This window comes from Sciurus carolinensis, chromosome 10, assembly GCF_902686445.1.
Source record: "Sciurus carolinensis chromosome 10, mSciCar1.2, whole genome shotgun sequence".
Classification (NCBI taxonomy): Eukaryota; Metazoa; Chordata; class Mammalia; order Rodentia; family Sciuridae; genus Sciurus; species Sciurus carolinensis.
This window is the reverse complement of record NC_062222.1, coordinates 21,490,584-21,509,674: the sequence shown is the minus strand read 5'-3', so window position 1 is coordinate 21,509,674 and position 19,091 is coordinate 21,490,584. Positions and strand designations below refer to the sequence as shown.

Sequence of the window (19,091 nt, the reverse complement as noted above, 5' to 3'; positions counted from 1 at the left end):
GATCAAATGCTCCTTACTGAACTTCTTACCTACCGGAGCTTTGGTCACTTCCAAATTTTCCAACCTTCTAAACACAATGCAGACTATCTAGTTGGTTAAGTTACTATTTTGGAAAAAATAAAAAAGTTTTTTCTAGAGCTTGACCTTCCAAAGTTGGAGAAATGGGGGGGTTAAGCTCTTGAAAGCCTATTTCCCTTTTACAGCAATACTTTTAAAGCACAGGCATAACAGCCTGCCTTCCAGTCTCAGGTGTGATTTAAATGACAAGCTAGCAAGAGCTGCAATGTGGTCTGTCAGCACAGTGCTAAGTGGGAGCCCTAGGAAATCAAAAAGAAAAGGAATAACATAAAGACTTTGAATTCCAACTTACCACAGAAACTCACTGCAAGCTGTGACATTTCAGACAAACTATTCAAAAGGAGCATTCCCTTGATGGAAAAGAAGCAAAAGGTTTTGAATGGCACAATTACCCGAGTCTGTGTAGGTGTATGAAGTATGCATCTCAGAATATCTTCATTATATTAAAAAAAATCCTATAAGAGAATGATTCTCTTCTGGCTACGCTGTGCACACACAAAGCCTTCCATCCTGACAATCTAGGCTGCTTATGGGGTGCCTGGTTGGTTTTTTTTAGTCACAGAGATCCCCTAAGCAAGTGCTGGATCTGTTCTGTCTCATAAGATAACTTGTTTAGGTAAGTTTTTACTGTTACCAACGTCAACAAACTTGGCTTTTCTACATCTTCTCACCATTTCCTCTAAAAGTCCTAGAATATTCCTAACCCCACTAAATCCCCACTCTTGAATCATGCTGTAATGGAAAGCTGTCCTCCAGGACATAGTAACCTTGCAAGGGATCCAGGTTCTCACGACCCCCACCCCCCATAAAACTCATCCATATTCACTTCACGTACAGACTCATTTGATCACTCCTCAAATGCAGGACGGACACCTAGACCTTCGGTTTTAAAATTTGATTTTATTAACTAACCCAGGAAAGAGTCTATCGTAGAAAAAAACTGTTCTCTGAGTCATGGTTATCCTAGAATAGCAATTTCACAGACTGCACGAAAGGCTAAATGTGATGAATTTCCATAAGCGGTCAGTTGTGGAGGACAAATGTTTAACTGAGCTACTAGCTTATGCAAGCATTATACTGTTTTGTTTTTACAAACATTATCTTACTGACTCCTCAGAGCAATCCTCCAAGGTATGTATCAGTGTCTCAATTTTACCATACTCTACAGTTTAAACCCATGCTGATACTAAAGTTCATTACTCATGTCAAAAAATACTAAAAACTCAAATTCATAGATGAAACTTGAATCAATTACAGGAGGAAAAACTATCCCTTTTATTTTTTTCTAAAAGGCCCTGCTTCGCTTCATCTTGGAACACAGTCTCTCGCTCCCCAGGTCCTGCAGGTGCTGTCCATGACAACAAACATGCCCATCTGTAGGGTGAGCTCACTGACGCCAAGGGACAGCCTGAACCCTTTCCCTATATTTAGATCCTTCAACTCAGCTCTTAATTGCATCATTTAATCAGGACCCTCTGGAAGGGAAACACATCCATATTCATCACAGGCATCAAAGGAAACATCTTTACAAGTCACATCCTTTTGCAAACTCACACGCGGCCCCAGCCGCTCTCCCAACTGCTGAACCCCTCCTCTGGGAAGAGCATGGAATTTTATTTCTTTTTATCACTTGAAAAAATCACTTCCCTCCTAATTCAGTAAAACTGGGTGGAGGCCGCTTCCTCCACAGGTGAGAGAAATAAAACTTGTTGATCTGTCATTGTCAGGAATTGTATCCTTAACCATTTATTTTACATATTTTGAAGATGGAAACAAAAGGCAGACTAAACCCAGAACAAGAAATCAGGGCCCATTTTCAAGGCTTTCAAATAACCCCCCCCCACCACCACCACCACCGGCAATTTTTCGCCATTTTAAGATGGTTTCTAAATTAGAAAACAAAAGTCCTTAACTTGAAAGGGTTTGAGTGCAGCTTTCCTCTTCAGGGCTGTACTTGAACAAACCTCTCTGAACTTCAATTTGCTTTTCCACAAATTCTGTGACACTACCTCTTACCCCCGGGTGTGGTTACAGGGATTAAATATGAATATGTAAGGCTGATTTGGAAATTAAGCTCAAAAACTGTAAAGCATTTTATCAACTGAGCAATATTCCAAATAAACCTGACTTTAATTCTTTGTTAAAAGAAGAAATCTGTTCAATTCTTCCATCTGCTCAATCAAGTTCTAACTTTTTTTTTTTTTTTAAGGAAAATGAGACATGACAACCACTACTGTTATTCACTTCACTCAAAAAACACCTACTGTGTGCTGGGACCCAATGCCAGCACTGGAACACAGTCCTGAAGACAAAAAGGGGGCCTCCTGAGGGCGCAGGAGCCAGCTGAGGGCCCTAGGGAGGAGCAGCACAAGCAGGAGCAAGGCCCTCAGCAAGAATGTGCAGGGGACCTCCTAGCGACAGCAAGCAAGCAGGCTCACGCAGGTGGAATGGGCTTGACAGCTTCCACTCCAAATTAAGATGGGGACCACGGGGAGATGTGGGCACAGCAGAGCCACCGTCCGCTTTCAGCTTCACTGGACAACCAAGATGCACTGTGTTGAGACAAGCTGAGAGGATGCAGGACGACACAGTGAGTGGGAGGGCCACTGGGACACTGTGGCCACTATGAAGGTCCAAGACGTTCAAGTGCTGGACCAACACGGCATGGCAGACAGTCAAGATTCTGGATGTACCGCGAAGGTACCGCCACGAACAAGTAGCGCGCACTGCTTACATAAAGAATGTGATTCAGCACAAAGCTGGACGAGTCTGTTGGATTTTTAGAAGTGTGAAACCCTAATTGTGGGGACGGTGAGAGAGAAGCAGTATAAGAATTTGGACTGCAGTATATGCAGACAGCATGACTGGCATCCAAACTCTTGTAGGAAACGGGGTGATCAATGGGCATGAGGCACAGCGTGGACAACAGGGAAGGGCAGCGAGAGGCACAAACCTCAGGAGAGCCAAAGCTGCTGAGGATGGTCTGCAGGCGACAGTGGAGAAGTGTGGAGGGTGGAAAAGGAAAGAGCTAAGACCCGAGTGCTCCAGGGAGCCAGCATCCTCAGATGAGCACACACGGAGACCTGTGTTCAAGGACGGTCACGCTCCAAGTAACCCAGCTAACAACAGCGGGATCATTACATAAGTTTGGGTGCATTCAATTTTGATGTAACTACTAAAAATGACAAGAAAAAAATGTTCATTCACATAGTGTGTGGGGAGAAAAAACCCCTATCAAAGTTTTTAGTTAAAAGAAGCTACCGATCAACTACGAATCCTTTTCAAAAACACAAACAAAACTGTGTGTGCAAACACATGCACTTTTACAGGCATGGGGGGAACAAAAGAAAAACCCGAAAGCAAGTGGCTTCCTGCCGCAGCGAGCTGGAAGCAGGTGAGTGCAGAGCCCATCACTGCTACTTACACCAATGACGATTTGCAAGTTTAAAACCCAATAAAAATAAAAAATGAAAAGGAGGCGAAGGATTTATTCTGCAGAGCTCCAGAAGACAGCATTGTGACCAAGAGGTTGCAAGATTTTTTTTTTTTTTTTTTAAAGAATTAAAAGGGTATCTTCACAGAATGGAATACCATTGAATGGGGATTTTCAGAGGAATGCATCCTACATCCAAGAGTGGAAACATGGGACCCAATTCTGAGTGAATGGGATAATGGGAAGTGAATGGGAAGCGTACTCTTTCATTAAGCAGTTCAGTTACATGATCAAAAACTTCACTTAAAAGGAAAGTTTCCTTCTCATTCAAGTCCCCTTTCTGCTAAAACTTCAAATGTCCATCGAAATCTTTAATGCATAAATTTGTTACAAATGAAGTTCTGTATTATTCAGATATCTTCAAGAGTAATTTGGTCCTGATTCTTTTCTAGTATACAAATCTGCTATTTGGAAAAATAAAGTGTCTAGAAATCAACATTTATATAACTACTGGGGGAAAAAAGACATTAAGATCAGCCAAATATTACCCTACGTGACAATCAATGACAGCCTGTTTTCAACCTGCCAAAAACTGGAGTGGACTAACAATTGTTCACTTGGCCACTGCCAAGGCGCAACTGGAAAAACAGCAGCCCTCTTCCCGGACAGCAAGAGCTCCCTCCAGCTAAGAACTAAAAGAAGAAAATTCTCCTCGGTTTTTAGAGAACTAACACTTCAGATATAGGTAAGCACTGTCCACGGAACCAGGTGGACCTGTACCAGAAATCTAGGTCTTCTGTGCCTTTGATGAAAAGTTCAGTCCAATCCTATCCCACAACTTCCCTACAGAGACAGACTTACCAATCAGAACTGAAAAACCAACGGACTGCTCCGCAAAGGCCTGAGAACCCAAGTTCTCCCCTTGTAGTTGAAAGATACCAACTACAACTGAAAACGTTCCTTAAGTACTTACTACCAACATAAAGATGCAGCAGAATGCACCACCACCACCACGCTTACAGAAACAAAGTACGCGTGAGAGGGCTGGGGAAACATCTAATAGGGAGCACTGTGGTAAGACTCACAGGGCAGTATGACTGGGCTGCTCATCCAAGGAAGAACACATGTTCAGGTACAATGACCAACTGCACCATTTTCTTTGCCACCACTGCATGTCCTATGCATCCCAAGCTTCACGTTGCTCACCTTGCAATGGAAAGCTAAATGAGTTCAATTAATTGTCAACCAGTCACCCCATGGGACATGAAAAATGGAAGGATATTCGAAAGCAGTCTTAGTAAAAATCAAATGCTGCTTTGGAATGCCTTATGATTTAACCAAGAAATCTTTTAATTCCTTCTATTTTTCTTAGAATGATGATAAAGCTATTACGTAGCCTGAGAACATAGTAAATTTGAAAGAACTGCCTATTGGAGATTCAAAACTTGCTGTGGAAAATATGTAAGCGGATGACAGTTAACCAACATCACAGTTTTCACATACTATGAAAACTTTTAACACGTGAATCACTCTATCCTCCTCTCAGAATTTAAAGTATCAGCAAGAAACAAGCCTTTCTAGAGGACACATGAAATATCCCAGCTTAACAAAACACTTTAGTCACTCTTGCCACCAATTTCAAAGGGAAAGTGCAGATGGATCTACAGGAAACACCATGAGGGCCAGTGACGGACCCCATCAACCTTCAACACAGTTCGAGTATTCAAAAAGAATGAAAAATGCCCCCACGTCATCACCACCATCGCCACTACATGCAAGCCCTTGACCTGGACCAACTCTCTCCATCCTGATGAGGCGTAAGCACTATTTTAGAATGACAAAAGTGAGGGACAGATAAGTTGAAGGGTCCACGAGCAAAGATTCACTTCTCATTTTCTTTTCATCCCTCCAGTGCTTCCCTTTCCAACTCATTTTTATTTTTTATTGCTTTCCTTCTTTGATACCTTCCCACTTTCCATGTTCCACATGGTTGAACATGTAAAAACGAAGAGTTTTACTTGGGCAGTAATGACAAAATTAAATTCATTTTCATCTAAAGAGCTCAGACTAAACTTAATTCCAAATTAGACCATGACTTCACATCAACAGCCCATGCATGTGTTCAACTCTTAATATCCTTTTCTTATGATGAGTCTGTGGAATACTAAAACTACACTCCTTTTAAGAAGTTCAATTTCTTGAAGGAAAGACGGTGGAATGAGACAGACACGATGACCCCATGTACATGTGTGATTACGTGAACGGTGTGCATCTACATGGTGTACCCCATTTGTGTACAATGAATCAAACTGCAGTCCGTAAAAATAAAATTTAAAAAATAAAGAAAATAAAAATAATTCAGTGGGTAAAAGATTAAAAAAAGAAAAAAAGAAAGAAAGAAAGAAATTCAATTTCTTTACATTCTCCCTGATTATTTTTAAGGTCCTTTACAGAAAACAAACAAAATAATACCCCAAAAAATTAATGGTTCATTTCTTTCCTTTGGGTAATACTTATCAAATATTCTGTTTCAATAAAGTAAAACACCACAACATTCACTGCCATGCCCGGTGCTCCTGGGACTCTGGAGGATGGAGGTTGAGGGGTAAGGAGCGGAAGGGAGAGAAAGCAAACCTGTAAGGTACGACAGCCACGACGTCCGGCTGTCCATCTGCCTCCCCGTCCCTTCTCCACCCTCCACCCCAGCTTCAGCATTATGAGCCTCATGGGCCTCTACCTACCAGATGCCAGTTGCGGGGCCCCTCCTCCCACCCACTCACCCCCCAGGTGTGACAGCCAGTAACTTTCCCAGGCTCTGCTGCGAAACACCGCTCTACTCCACACGCTCCCTCACCTCCTCTCTTTGGAACCTCAGCAGCTTTATGTAGCTGCACCTCTAGACTCTCAGAATCAAAGAACTGCTGGTGGCTTCAAGGGAAAAGGGGGACATGTCAAAGACACACATCTGTTCTCTTTTCTCCTCAAAGGAAAAAAGGGGAGCAAAAGTCAGTCCTGGCTTTCAGATGGCACCTACGACAGGCTCCTCTGTCTGTCAAGTGCTACCGTGAGCAAAAGACCTGAGCGGCTCGTACCCATGGGCACTCACAAGGCACCAGAGCACATTTCCCGGCATATTTTTAAAAACATCAAAATGGAAAAATGCACTCCATGGGCACCTACGGTAGTGGAGTCCTGGGGGTACTTATTAAAAGTTTCCCAATATAACCCTGGAATAGGGTCCCCTGGGTGGGGGAGAACTGTTCATGAGACTCTGACGTGCAGATGTGGGCAGCACTGTGCTCCACGCAGTGCCAACGCCAGGGTCAGAAGACGCTGCCCATACCCTCAAGGGACTCAGTCCAGAGTTAGTGAGATAACTGAAATCAAGGTGTCCCAACAGAAGCCAGACTAGACAAGCAGGTTTGTACTGTTCCTCAAAGTTACAAGATCCTACGTTTACAATCCCGGATCCCAACTTTATCAAGCTGTATGCTCAATACACTATGAATACAGGTATAAATACAAATTCAGACCCTCAAAAATGGGCTGAGAATGAACTAAGGTAAAAAAGTAGGCAGGAAGAGAAAGTTCTACCAATTATATCAAACCTATTTCCCAGTCCCTCGATCTGGAGACGCTATCCCACCCGCAAGGGATTTACCTTCAGTCTAAGATTAAGTACCATTACAACAAAGGTTTGCTATTTACCTTTTATATTGCTGTCATCTCTTCCTACCAGTTAGAATGCATCTTTAAAGTAGAAGCTAGCATCATGGTGTCCTTCCCTCTGCAACCACAGTCCTGCATGGTACAAACACATGCTGAATTGTTTACTACTGGCTGCAAAACCAAGACCCCGCTCAGGATGTGCTCTTTTTAAAGACTTTCCTAGAACACAGAGCGACATGTGGGCCACACCATTTGACCACTAGCCACTATTTAAATGCAAATAAATGCTATACCATTTTTTTTTTTCTTTTGGTGCCAATCATTCAAATGATAATCAATTCTGTTCAGTTAGCAGAAAAACATTTAAAATCAATCAAATGTTCCTTCAAGCTTGAACTAACTAAAGTCCTGAGCACACGAACCTGAATACAGGGAAAATAAGGAGGTTGTTATTAATTATGCCAGACTGCAAAGCCAGCAGCGGGCAAAAAGCAAAACAGGAAGCTGTAACAGAGGACGTGGTGAGCTATACACCATCAGCTGTCCTGAGTTTCAATAAGGGCTAAATGTGCGATTTCTACGGCCACATTCCCTGCACTGTTACTCCCTTTCACACAAAGTTACTGTCTATAATAAACTTCAGATCCTAACACCTACCCTCCCTCTCCAACTGGGCTTTAAGAGTTTGAGTGACAGGCTGGACCAGTGCACACCAGTTCAGGGCCTGCACTCCCTGCCACTCATCGCTCAGGAAACACTGAAGTTCGGTAGCGGCAGTGATGAGCCAGTAGGTGAGATTTTCAAGCTCCCCTACCCACCATCCCCACAACTTTAAAATATTTGCAGGTCATTTAAAAGAAAGGCGAAGTGGTGAGGCTGAAGATGCAGACAAATTCCGATTCTGTCTAGTAGTGAGCTAAGAGACCACTTAATGCTGAGGTAAGACAAAGTGACTCAGGTAAGGACCCTACTAGTCACCAGCAGACTTCTTCCTATGGGCAGCACATGAAAAGACTTTTAAACCCATGACCACTAACTATTACCCATGAGAGAAAAATCTGGAAAATTAAATGCTGATGCCTAACTTTCTTTAACTTTATAAGAGGTTTTACTGCATGGGGGAACTTTTCTCACTTTATTTTAATACCTCATAAACCTAGTCCATCTCAATAATCAAAACCATATTCCAAGACAGCGCCGTGTCTCACATGAATCAGAAAAAGCCACCATAAAATCTCATACTGCAACACAGGTAAATGGGAAAGAGACATGTTTCAAAATGCTCTAGGGAGGACTGGTGTCTTTAAGGCTCATCAATAATGCCGGCTGATTGAGAAATATGCATATAACTGATAGCCCAGAAAGGGCTAGAAACACCTCGCATTCTAATAAGGACATTTCAAGTCCAAAATCATGTCATGAGGGAAGCAGGGTAATATCAAGGAAACGAGATGGAGAAGTCCTGCTTCTCAGAATTATGTAAGTCCAATATGTATACATGCACACAACTATATACACAATCTGTGTGTGTGTGTGTACATGCATACATATGGATATAGATACGTGGTTAGATAGGTATAGATATAGATATGTCTTGTCCCTCCTTGTAATTCCAGAATCTCTTAGGATTCTCCTTTTCTTCAATGAGGAAAGCCCAGCGTTCCCAGATTGACACCTTCTGGTCCATAAAGAAAAACTCAATAAAAGAGAAGATATCATTCCCATTCCAGTCTTATCCGGAACACAGCAGAACAATTTATGTTTATTAGTTTGCATTTTATTTATTCTTGAATTACTTGGTATCCCTTTCCTATATTTTTCTATTAGGGTGGTATTTCCTATTAATTTAAAAAGTTTCTTCCAAAGAACAATTAACTGGTTGAAATCTGCTATCTTTCAGGCTGTGTTTGAGCGTCTGGTCAAATAAAAGTTGTCAAATCTATAAAAATTTTCCTTTATGGTTTCTGCCCTTGGAGCCACACAGAAGTGCTCTGTAGCTGGCTATCAATGATACCCCCCAGGGGCTGGGGGGATAGCTCAGTTGGTAGAGTGCTTGCCTAGCATGCACAAGGCCCTGAGTTCAATCCCCAGCACCACTAATAATAATAATAATAATAATAATAATAATAATAATAATGATAATGCCACAAACTGACGGAAATCAACCTTTCCATCTCCCACTAGGGTAAGAATTCACATCAGGATTTTCCTGCACTAAGCATGTATTGCTATAATGAAAAAAAAATTAATACAGCAAGAAAAGCAATAAAAAAATTTGAAATACTTATTTTAAAAGCCCTGAAAATTTAAATAATTTCTTTAAATCATAAAAGGGATTCTTCCCTTAGTTCAATTACTATACTTTTCTTTAAGACCTTTATCTAGAACTTTCAGGGAAATGCTCTAGCTACAAATTCCCAAACTTGATATCTCAGTTTCATTACCAGGACACCCACTGTGTAACTCCTCTCAATTCATTTAGTCCATTAGGCTCCCTTATCTAGGTGGACTCAATATTGCCTTCATTAACATTCTACACTCTAAAAAACATTGATTTTTAAAATAGTTAACATATGTGAATGCTTATCATGTGCCAAGATCTATGCTAAGTCTTTATGTATTCTGCACCTGACTGTGAGATGCACCTCTTACACTTTAACAACACCGAGGCCAGGAAAGCTTGTAATTCATGGTACACTCGTGTTTACTGACAGTTTTTCTCCTCAGTGGTATAGGAAATAATGTCTCACAATTCGCACCATCTCAGATTAGATGAAAAATGGGAGAATAACTCATTTCCTCTCTGTAGCAATCCTGAGACTGATACTATTATCTCTAAGGTAATAATCACTAAGGGAGAATCAAAAGTTAATCGGAGTTTTGCAAAAGCAAATCAGTGCTGGGCTTGGATTAAAACCAGGCAACCTGGCTGCAGGGCCCCACCTCTAGCCTGTTTGCTATCCCCAGGCCCACCATGTCAGAGTCATACTAGAAGGTAGTGATTACCTCTGCTCACCCCAGGATTTTCATCCTCCATTGAGAATTTGAATCCTCTATCAACTCTCTGGCATACTATCTACAATGGTTCTTCTAGACTTCTCCAGTATTCTTAAACCTCCCCTGCCTTTTGCTGATTGCCTCACCTCACCACCCTGACACAGGGACCGACTTGCCTCCTAGGATAGTAGTAGCTGGCGTGAGTCCCACAGTGCGCTTTCCTCTAACCTGGACCCCCATTCTGCTGCTTTTGCAGACTGCCAATGCATTCATTCGATCATGTGACCTTCTCTCTTTCACCCAGAACCTCAAATTTCCCTCTCCAGACCTACTTCTGGATTTTCTTCCCACAGCTTCCTGGTTTCACCTCTCCTCTGACCCCTCTACCTTTCTTCCAGTTACTTCTTTTGTCTATTTCAAACATGCCTCTTCCTTCTCCTAACTGAGGGCTCCAATGCAGCCAAATCACTAGCCAGTGCTCTCTTCCTGGGTCCCTCAGAATAGGAAGCATCTGCTAGGGTATGCATGCAAAGCTCAGAACTAAACTCTTCCCTAAACTTCAGGTATGGCCCTGCAATGTACCTGTAGAACACTCAGACACTCTACCTTAAATTCAACATGTCTAGCCAACCCTAACTTACCATTCATACAATCTTTTCTCCTTCTCCAACCATTATCTCCACTACTAAGGCTGGAAATTTAAGATTCACCTCTGACTTCTCTTGTTACTCTACAGCCAGTCGTGCGTCTCTGGCATTTTGCCTGCAAAACTCCTTCTTTTTCCACTTCTACTTTCACTAGAAATTTACCATCACACAGATAATTCAACAGCTTTCTTATGTATCTCCTGGCATCTTTCTGCCCCCTCCAATCCCAACTGCATGCCCAAACAGCTTCAGTGACTCTCCAGTGCTTCCTATTCAAACACACCAAGCCCTTCAAATTGTCACCCCAACCTATCCTTTCTGAACATCTCCTCCGCCTCACCCTGCTGGGTTCCACTGGGAACACCACAGGGGTCAGGTGGAGATGCTCACCAGTCACCAGACCTGTGCTGCTCCATGCCAGCCATTGTGGCTACTGAAACAGAAGTTAGGACAAAAAATACACAGCTCTCAGATGTCCTGGCCACTTTTTAAGTGCTTGGTAGCCGCCTGTAGCTATGGCTGTTGGGTTAGCACAGGCACAGAACATCAGCTTCTATCGGGCAGTGCTGCTCCAGAGCTACTATTTAACACTGGTGCTGATCTCTCAAGCACCCATGCCCAGTAGTGTGTCCCTCCATCCTACAGAGGTCTTCTCAGGAGCCGCCAGCACAGCTTACTCCTATGTTACCTGGTTATAATCCTTATAATGTTGTTGCATTTAATTTTTCATTATTGTGTCTTAAATTATTGTGCCTCTTAGAACTAACACATACTCATGGAATAAATGAAGAACATGTACTTTTTACAATACCACACCAAAATTACCAAGTATGGGTGTATTTAATATTCATCCTCCATTAAAAAAGATGTTTTCTTTCGATCTAAACTTACAAAAGATCTTGCATTTAGCTAGATGAATGACTTAATTTAATGCCTAATTATAAGAGTTCAGATAATTAGTTCCCTTTTTTTTTTCTTTGTGGTGTTTGAAATTGAAAGGAAAAAGTTATACAAGGTCTGAAATACTTCCACTTTGCATAAGTGTACCACAAAGAAACCACAAAAGATAGACAAGGACAGGAAAATGAATGAATAGTCTGAGTAACTATACCCTAACAATCTGAGATTGTAGGAAAAAATGTCTATAGTAGAGCAGCCCTAAAATTAGGGGAAACTACAAATAAAGCTTTAAAAATTATGTGTAAAAATATATTTTCAAATCAATAGGCAGACCCTTACATCCCACTTCTCAAACATGACAGTGAATATTCACTTACATCTTGAGCTCAAAAACTTATACATGCATAATTTATAGTTGTATGCATATGTGTTTTTTCTTTAAATTCAAGTTTGTTGTCCAAAAAAAGTTAAGAAATCAATCCACCACACCACAGACCTGGGTTCTTATAAAAGAATAAGGTTCCTTTTCCAAACACCAAGAACCAAGCAGAAGAGCTTTGGGAAAATCATACCAGGTAAAGACTCCTCAGATGTTAAGAGGATAGGGAAGCTTTATTTTCAAGAGAGTCTTCTCTAAAGTTGTTTTTAACTGATGACAAAAATGGAAGAGATGCTAAACTTTTGGAACACTGCACTTCTAGTGCCTTCCTAAAACTCCAAGGTAGTCACTGGAGTGGAACCATTTATGAAAGTTTTTGTTTTTTCTATCCAAAAGAAATCAGTCCCTTATGCAAAGGACTGTCCTAGAGCCTGCTCATTTCTGCAAGTCAGCTAGGAACAAAGGTAACTGCTACCTTTTAGCCAATAAAACTAACTGCTATAAAACTGACATTACCTTAATGCAGACATCAATGAAGAGTTTAACTTAGATTTTTAAGTAGTACATGCTATTTAGCTTTACCTTTCTTTTCTTTTTAAAGGATGCTATAAGTGTTAAGTGTTAAATACTTCAGGTATCTTTGCTGCAAATCAAATAAGAGATCACCATGTTAGACTGAGTATTTGTCTACCAGATAACAGTAGAAAAGGAAGATAGTAGAGTCAAGAGATTTCAGTTTGAGGCCCAGAAGCAATGCCCCTGTTTCCCAAGCACATCCTGCCATCGTGGTGCCAACAATTACAATCACATACAGAAATACCAGAGCTCTTCTGCCTCAGAGTTGCTTTAGGACTTAATACCAATTTTCTCCACCATTTTACATTTAAATTATCCCTTTTCTTCTCAGACATTTCTAACTCTCTCCCTAGTCCTTCTCTAAAGATCAGCTTTTGGTGAAGAATATGATCTGCTTTTGAGGGTCACAACAGGAGTTTTGTGTACTCCTATGTCAGAACTGTCGGGTTTAATCTGAACTTTGTACAATCTTGGATCTCCCATTTTCTAATAAGGTCCCACTGATTAAATTAGACATAGGGTTTTTCCTTTCCATTTCTAGAATGAAAGAAAAAAATCAATTTCAACCTGGAGAAAACAAACATCTCTCTATGGTTGTCAGACTTGATTCCTATTTTGCTCAAACATTAGATATAAAATGTCAGTATCATGCCAAAAAAACTCATCTCCCCTCCCTCCCCTCAAACTCTACTGGACAGGCTCAACCCAAAGCTTCAGAAATGTAGTGAGAAGGAAAAAACAAACAAAAGAATACACTATCTTCATATATAAATACACCACCAATTTAACTCCATATCATACAACTGCAATCATGGAACCCTACCTGGAACAAGTTATTCTACGTATGTATAATATTTCAAAATATACTCTACTGTCATGTAAATAATACTAATAATAATAAAGAACACTCAACTACACTAGGAGGATGCAGGGCTGGCTTTCCCACTTGCAATCCCTTGGTGGGTACTTCAGACAAGCAGGTCATCTCACACTGCTCATCTCGACATGAACCATCTGTATTACAAAGCCTTTAAGCAGCTTTAAACATTAAACATTTCTAAATAGGCAGTCACAAGTCAGTGTTTATGAAAGCGCCTGGCAAGCAGTCCCATGGACGTACTTCACCTGAAGGATCACGCACTGGGGCTGCGTAAGCGTACTCACAAACTCACCAGGACACAGAAACATTTTTGGATGGGAGGATAGAAGAGAAGATACAGGACCCATGGTTTTATCAGATTCTTAAACAGACCATTACTCCATTCAAAAAGTTGAGAACAAGTGAAAAGGGAAGTCATTATACAAAAGAATACTCAAACATTTACCCAAAAAAAAAAAAAAAAAAAAAAAAAATCCCCAAGGAATTTGCAATGAACTAATCTTATCTCAAGATGCGTGTTTAACCACTTGGGGAAAACAGAGTAATTTGATGAGATAAACTGAACTATTAGAACTTTCTTCATCAGTACCCATTATCTTGTGATTATACAATAAAACACAAGAAAAGTGGCAGGAATTATATAGAAAAGCTGAGATAAAACTAATTGGGCTTTGAAATGTATTACTTCTATGTCAGATTTACTCTTCAAATTATGTGCTGCTTAGATAAGTATATGTATTAGCAGTACTTTTCCCTTTTAAACATTTACAAGGGGACAATAGAAGACAGCCCCAATAAAGAACAGAAGGCAACTATGTCTAAAGGCCTAAAAAGTAAGTCAAGTCATGTCTACACTGGCATAGTAAAGCACCACCACACAATGCCTGTCTGGGTGCTCTAGATGAAAACCAAAAAGCACAGCTAAGAATGCAGGTCTGTTAGTATCCCAGCTACGATCATAATCACTCACTCACTAGTTTTGAGCCCAAGGGAAGACAACCACTCCGGCCTCAGTTTACCTGTAAAATGTGACAACAGTCCTTAGGAAAGTTTTGAGACTTAAAAAGTATTACAAATAATGCCTGACACATGGTAAAAATTCTGGGAAAAAAAGGTACAATTATTTCTCTTACACCATGCTGTAAACCAAATTAGAATCCATGACATTAATGACAAATAAGATCTACAGAAAAGTCAACCTCATTTTATCCAATAGCTTCGACTGTCACTTCCAAACTACATTTTAACTAGGGCAGTAAGTTGTAAAATTAACCAATATATGTATGCCTCTCTTTGACCTCCCAAATTCACTAGTAGAAGAGACAAGTGAGAAGAGGGAGAAGGTCCTGGGGCAGCACTATCTAGACCTTTCTAGGATGATGGAACTGTTCTATATACACACTGTTCAATATGGAAGCCACTAGCCACGTGAGGCTATTGAGCACTGAAAATGTGGGCAGTGCTGAGAAAAAAATGTCTAATTTAATTTTAATTCATTTAAACAAATAGCCAGATGTGGCTATAGGGCTACTTTACTGGACTACATGGTCACAGATGATCCATAAACTAAAAAATGAACCTAAGAAATTTAAGCAAAATCAAGGGTCTTCTTTTCCTGAATTGCTCATATGTTCAATGCAAATATCTTTTGTGTTTAGTGGAAATCTGGTAACTGACCAAAGGAATAACATGTCAACTCACACATCAATACAGTGCAAATTCAGTGCTAATGAAAGGATCAGAGATAAAGAAGTATGTGGTCCTCTGATATTTTAGAAGGTCCGTAAGGCCAAGTTAAATTCAAGTTCATGTGAAGCATGAGTCAATACACAGACCAGATGTGCAAAGGGCCAGCACCAAAGCACTTGTTTCTACGCTACCATGTGGGAAGCTACTTGGTCAACGCACACTGAACATCTCTGCATTTATCAATTTTTTTCCCTCAGAAATTCATAGTTCTGAAAGGCTTTCCCTGCTTTAGAAACACTAGTGTTCTTGACTATCTTGGTCTTTCCACTCTGAACAAAATCCATGTACCACCCATATCTGAAGTATAACGCCAGACTTCTGCTTAGCTGCCCCTGTAATATGGTTTAATTATGATGACTGAACTAATAGGCTGACATCATAGACTTTTACAGGCTGACCCCATGTCATCCTGATGTATCATTTTGCACCAGTTCAGTGCTGTAAATCAATTTAAGATCTCGAGCAGGTTGAAAAGGCTGGTAATGATGCTTTCTCTGCCATCTCTGGAGACTCTACATTATACACAACTTACATTATTTATAAAGCCTCAGCGAAGCCTCCATTAGCCTTGTAAGACTACACAAATGAGTTCTTTTATACACACACAACTTGGCCTTAATTATGTAGGCTACTGCAGCTTAAATATGCTCCTCTAATTACACTCAAATTTATTCTTTTTCCAATCTACCAAGTTATTAAATTTTATCTCGAACCTAGAATTGCTAAAAATAAAATTACACACTGAATTTTTGTTTTTAACTAAAAAATGTAGTAAATGTAGCTGGAAAAATGAGGCTTACTTCCTCTTAATGCTTTAATGAACTTAGCAGGAAAAAAATTTACTTATATCCCAAGAGGTATGAGAGGTTAACATTCTTAATTGCCTAAAAACTGTCATTTCTCTAAAACACAAAGGTCATCAGCTCTGCAAGGAAAGGATAATGCAAAAGGAAAAATGTATCTGGTTACATACCTATGGTAGTAGGGGTCAAAACTAAATCAAGGACAAATCCCTACCCTCAGAAGAAACCTGATCCTGTCTAGATCCTCTGGAGGCTTTGGCATCACCATCTCCAGAAAATCATCTCTCAAGACCCTGGTTACAGTTTCCTAAGAATTGCACTATTACACAAATGGTACACCACCTGCACAGAAATATCAAATAACTGCAAATGGGGCCGAGGGAGGGAGAGTGGAGGACAAACACTTTAATCAGTACAGCATATTTAGGCCTGGCACCTACATCAGAGCAATGCTGATGCAAAAAACATTTACACCCATTGAAAATGCTGGGGGCAGTGAACACAGGCTCTGCCTCGATTTCTGTAAAAACACTCGTTCCAATACAGCTCACCTGCCTCCAAAACAATGTCAAGTTGTAGTTATAATCACGTAAAATCAACGTGGGCCAGGAACAGTTTTCTCCTGTTGTTCCTGGGGTGTGGGTACCTTATCCACGACAGGCAATCTGAGCCAAAGATGTTCGTTCTGAAAAAAGGGCATTCTGTGTAGCCGCTGAGAGCTTCCGCAACAGGGAGCCAGAACAGAAATCCTGCACAACTTTTGTACCATTCCATACTTTGGGGGGCGGGTGGGACCAAGGAGAGAGAGAAAAGGCAGGCTGTCAGTACTCACGAAAATGATGCTTTCTCGGGAGATGCTGCTCTGAACCGCCTCGATTTTCAGAGACGGAAAGCGCCTCGCTAGTTACCTTGCAAGGAGTATTTTTTAAAAATCGCATGTGCCTCAAAATAAACAAAAGCCTCCGCTACAGCAGTTGTGAGATCTGGCCGGCATTTGTTCCTGCTGCCTCCCCGAAGGACGTCAAGGAAGCGTCCTCCCTTTAAGCCTGCACATGCATTCAGCAACTAGAAAAACAAGCCCACGTCGGTCTCACACCCACCGCCCCCACCTTCCTCCCGAAACACCCCCGAGAAACACTAACAAAGACAGGGCGCAGAGTGAAGGAACAGTTGTTCCCGGAGAACTCCCGAATACACATGCAGTGAGGCAATGGAATCCGGTAAAGGGAAAGGAATGAGACGACTCTCGGAGACGCAGGGGGTGTAGGCGGAAGAGGGGGGAAAAACTACGCGCCGCCGCCAACCCTTTGAATAAATCAAGAGGGAATTTCGGTGCGAACTTTCCCTGACCTCGACCCCAAAGAGGCCGGTGGGGCGCGGAAGGGAGCCCGCGCAGGATGCCCGGGGGCCCGGGGCGACGGGCGTCCCCCTCCTGGGCGCCCCGCTCGGCCGGGTGCGGAAAGGGCAGCGCCCGCGGCGGTCCTCCGACCACCGCGAGGGTCGCCCGGCCGGCGCGGGACACAATGGGCCCGCGGGCCGCGCGCACGGGCCTCTGCCGGGCTGCGGAAAGGGAAAGAGAAACGCGGAGCGGGAGGGCGGCCGGGGGCGAGGCTGCGCGCCGCACACCCAACAAAGCGGCGCGGGGAGCCGGCCGGCGGGCACGAGGGGAGGACGAGCCGGCAGGTTCGCACCCGGAGCGGCCGGGAGGCGCCATCATGGGGGGGGTCCGCGGCCCCACGCGGGGAAGCCCCCCTCCCGCGCAGCCCGCGCCCGCCCGGGCGGAGACCGCGGCGCTGGGCAACCCGGGCCGCCGAGCAGAGGGCGGGGACGCGCGCAGGGGAAAGTTGGGTGCGGGTCTGTTTCGTTTTACCGGCTTGGCGGCGCGCCCATCCGCGCGGACGCACGAGTGGCCGGGCGAGCGGGGTCCCGCGGCCCCAGTGCGGCCGGCCGGGCGCGGCGCCGCGCTCCGCTCGCAGGGTCCCTCCCCGCGCCTCGGCCCGGGCTCCGCCGCGCGGCCTCTCCTTCCTCCGCCCGCTCGCTCCCGGAGCCTGGATTGATCTGGTCGCGCTGGCGTCAGGGAGTCGGAGCCGCCCAGCCTCCACTCCTCGGCTGCCAATACCCGGCGCACTCGCTCGCCCGCCCGCTCGTTCACACGCGCACTCGCGCGCGCCGCCGCCGCCGCCGCGCGACCAGGGATCCTCTCCAAATTCCGGGCCCAGCCGGCGGACAGCGCAGGGGAGCGGCGCGAGCCACCGCCCCCAGTCCCCAGCCCCACGCCCAGTTCGTTCGAAGCAGGAGAAAAAGCACACCGGCTTTCTGGCTTTCCCAGCCCTGCCTCTAGTCCCGGTGGAGCAGGCCTGGTGCATTATTGTAAGTCAGGTTCGCCGTGCTGTGTGTTTATTTCTGGCACGTTCATTAACACATCCACTGCACGCACGGGATCGTCCTTAGAACGCAGAGCGCATTTTTTGACTCACCTTTTTATGTCTAATTTTCATTGCCGCTCATTCTCTCCACAAAGATTTGCAGCCCCAAAAGTTGCTTGTGTCCAGAATTGGATTTCTATTAACTATTGCAAACCGCGAGTCCAAAGATGCATTTCCAACTCAGAATTCAGTGATTTGAATAGGGCCCTGTTGCTCCAAATAATGACAGAAGCCACAAGGAGATAGCTCTTTATACTCTAGTTTTTGGTCCAATTTTTACAATCTTTTAGATGTCACAAACGTCCTCAAAACAAAAACAAACAACTTATTTCTACCTGATTTGCATAGACATTGAAAACATGTTTTTCCAAGAATCAACTTTTTTCTTGGCCAGTCTCTGAAAGCTGGAATGGAATCGCGAATGATTACCATAATGTTGAGTTGTGTTTAGAGAAGAATTATTCTGAGGAGTAGTTTTCATATGAACCAAAAGAATCATGGCCAGCAACATTAACATCAAAAACCATGGAAAATGAATGGTACTGCAATTATTC

The 19,091-nt window shown here is 42.9% G+C and overlaps 1 protein-coding gene across 2 annotated transcripts in view; it reads right to left on the bottom strand.

Annotated features, from left to right (window-relative positions):
* Smad1 (SMAD family member 1) overlaps positions 1–18,259 on the bottom strand; it is a 72,465-nt gene extending 54,206 nt beyond the window's left edge. The window contains exon 1 of one of the 2 annotated variants that reach the window (XM_047566539.1): positions 17,982–18,259. Coding sequence is in view for 1 of the 2 variants with exons in the window: in XM_047566537.1 (XP_047422493.1) it covers positions 16,944–17,049 (106 nt within the window). In the remaining variant the exon portion in view is untranslated. Of the gene's footprint in view, positions 1–16,943; positions 17,202–17,981 lie in introns of those variants that run through there. The other variant, XM_047566537.1, reaches the window with a different exon arrangement.
* Between the last annotated feature and the right edge of the window lie 832 nt (positions 18,260–19,091).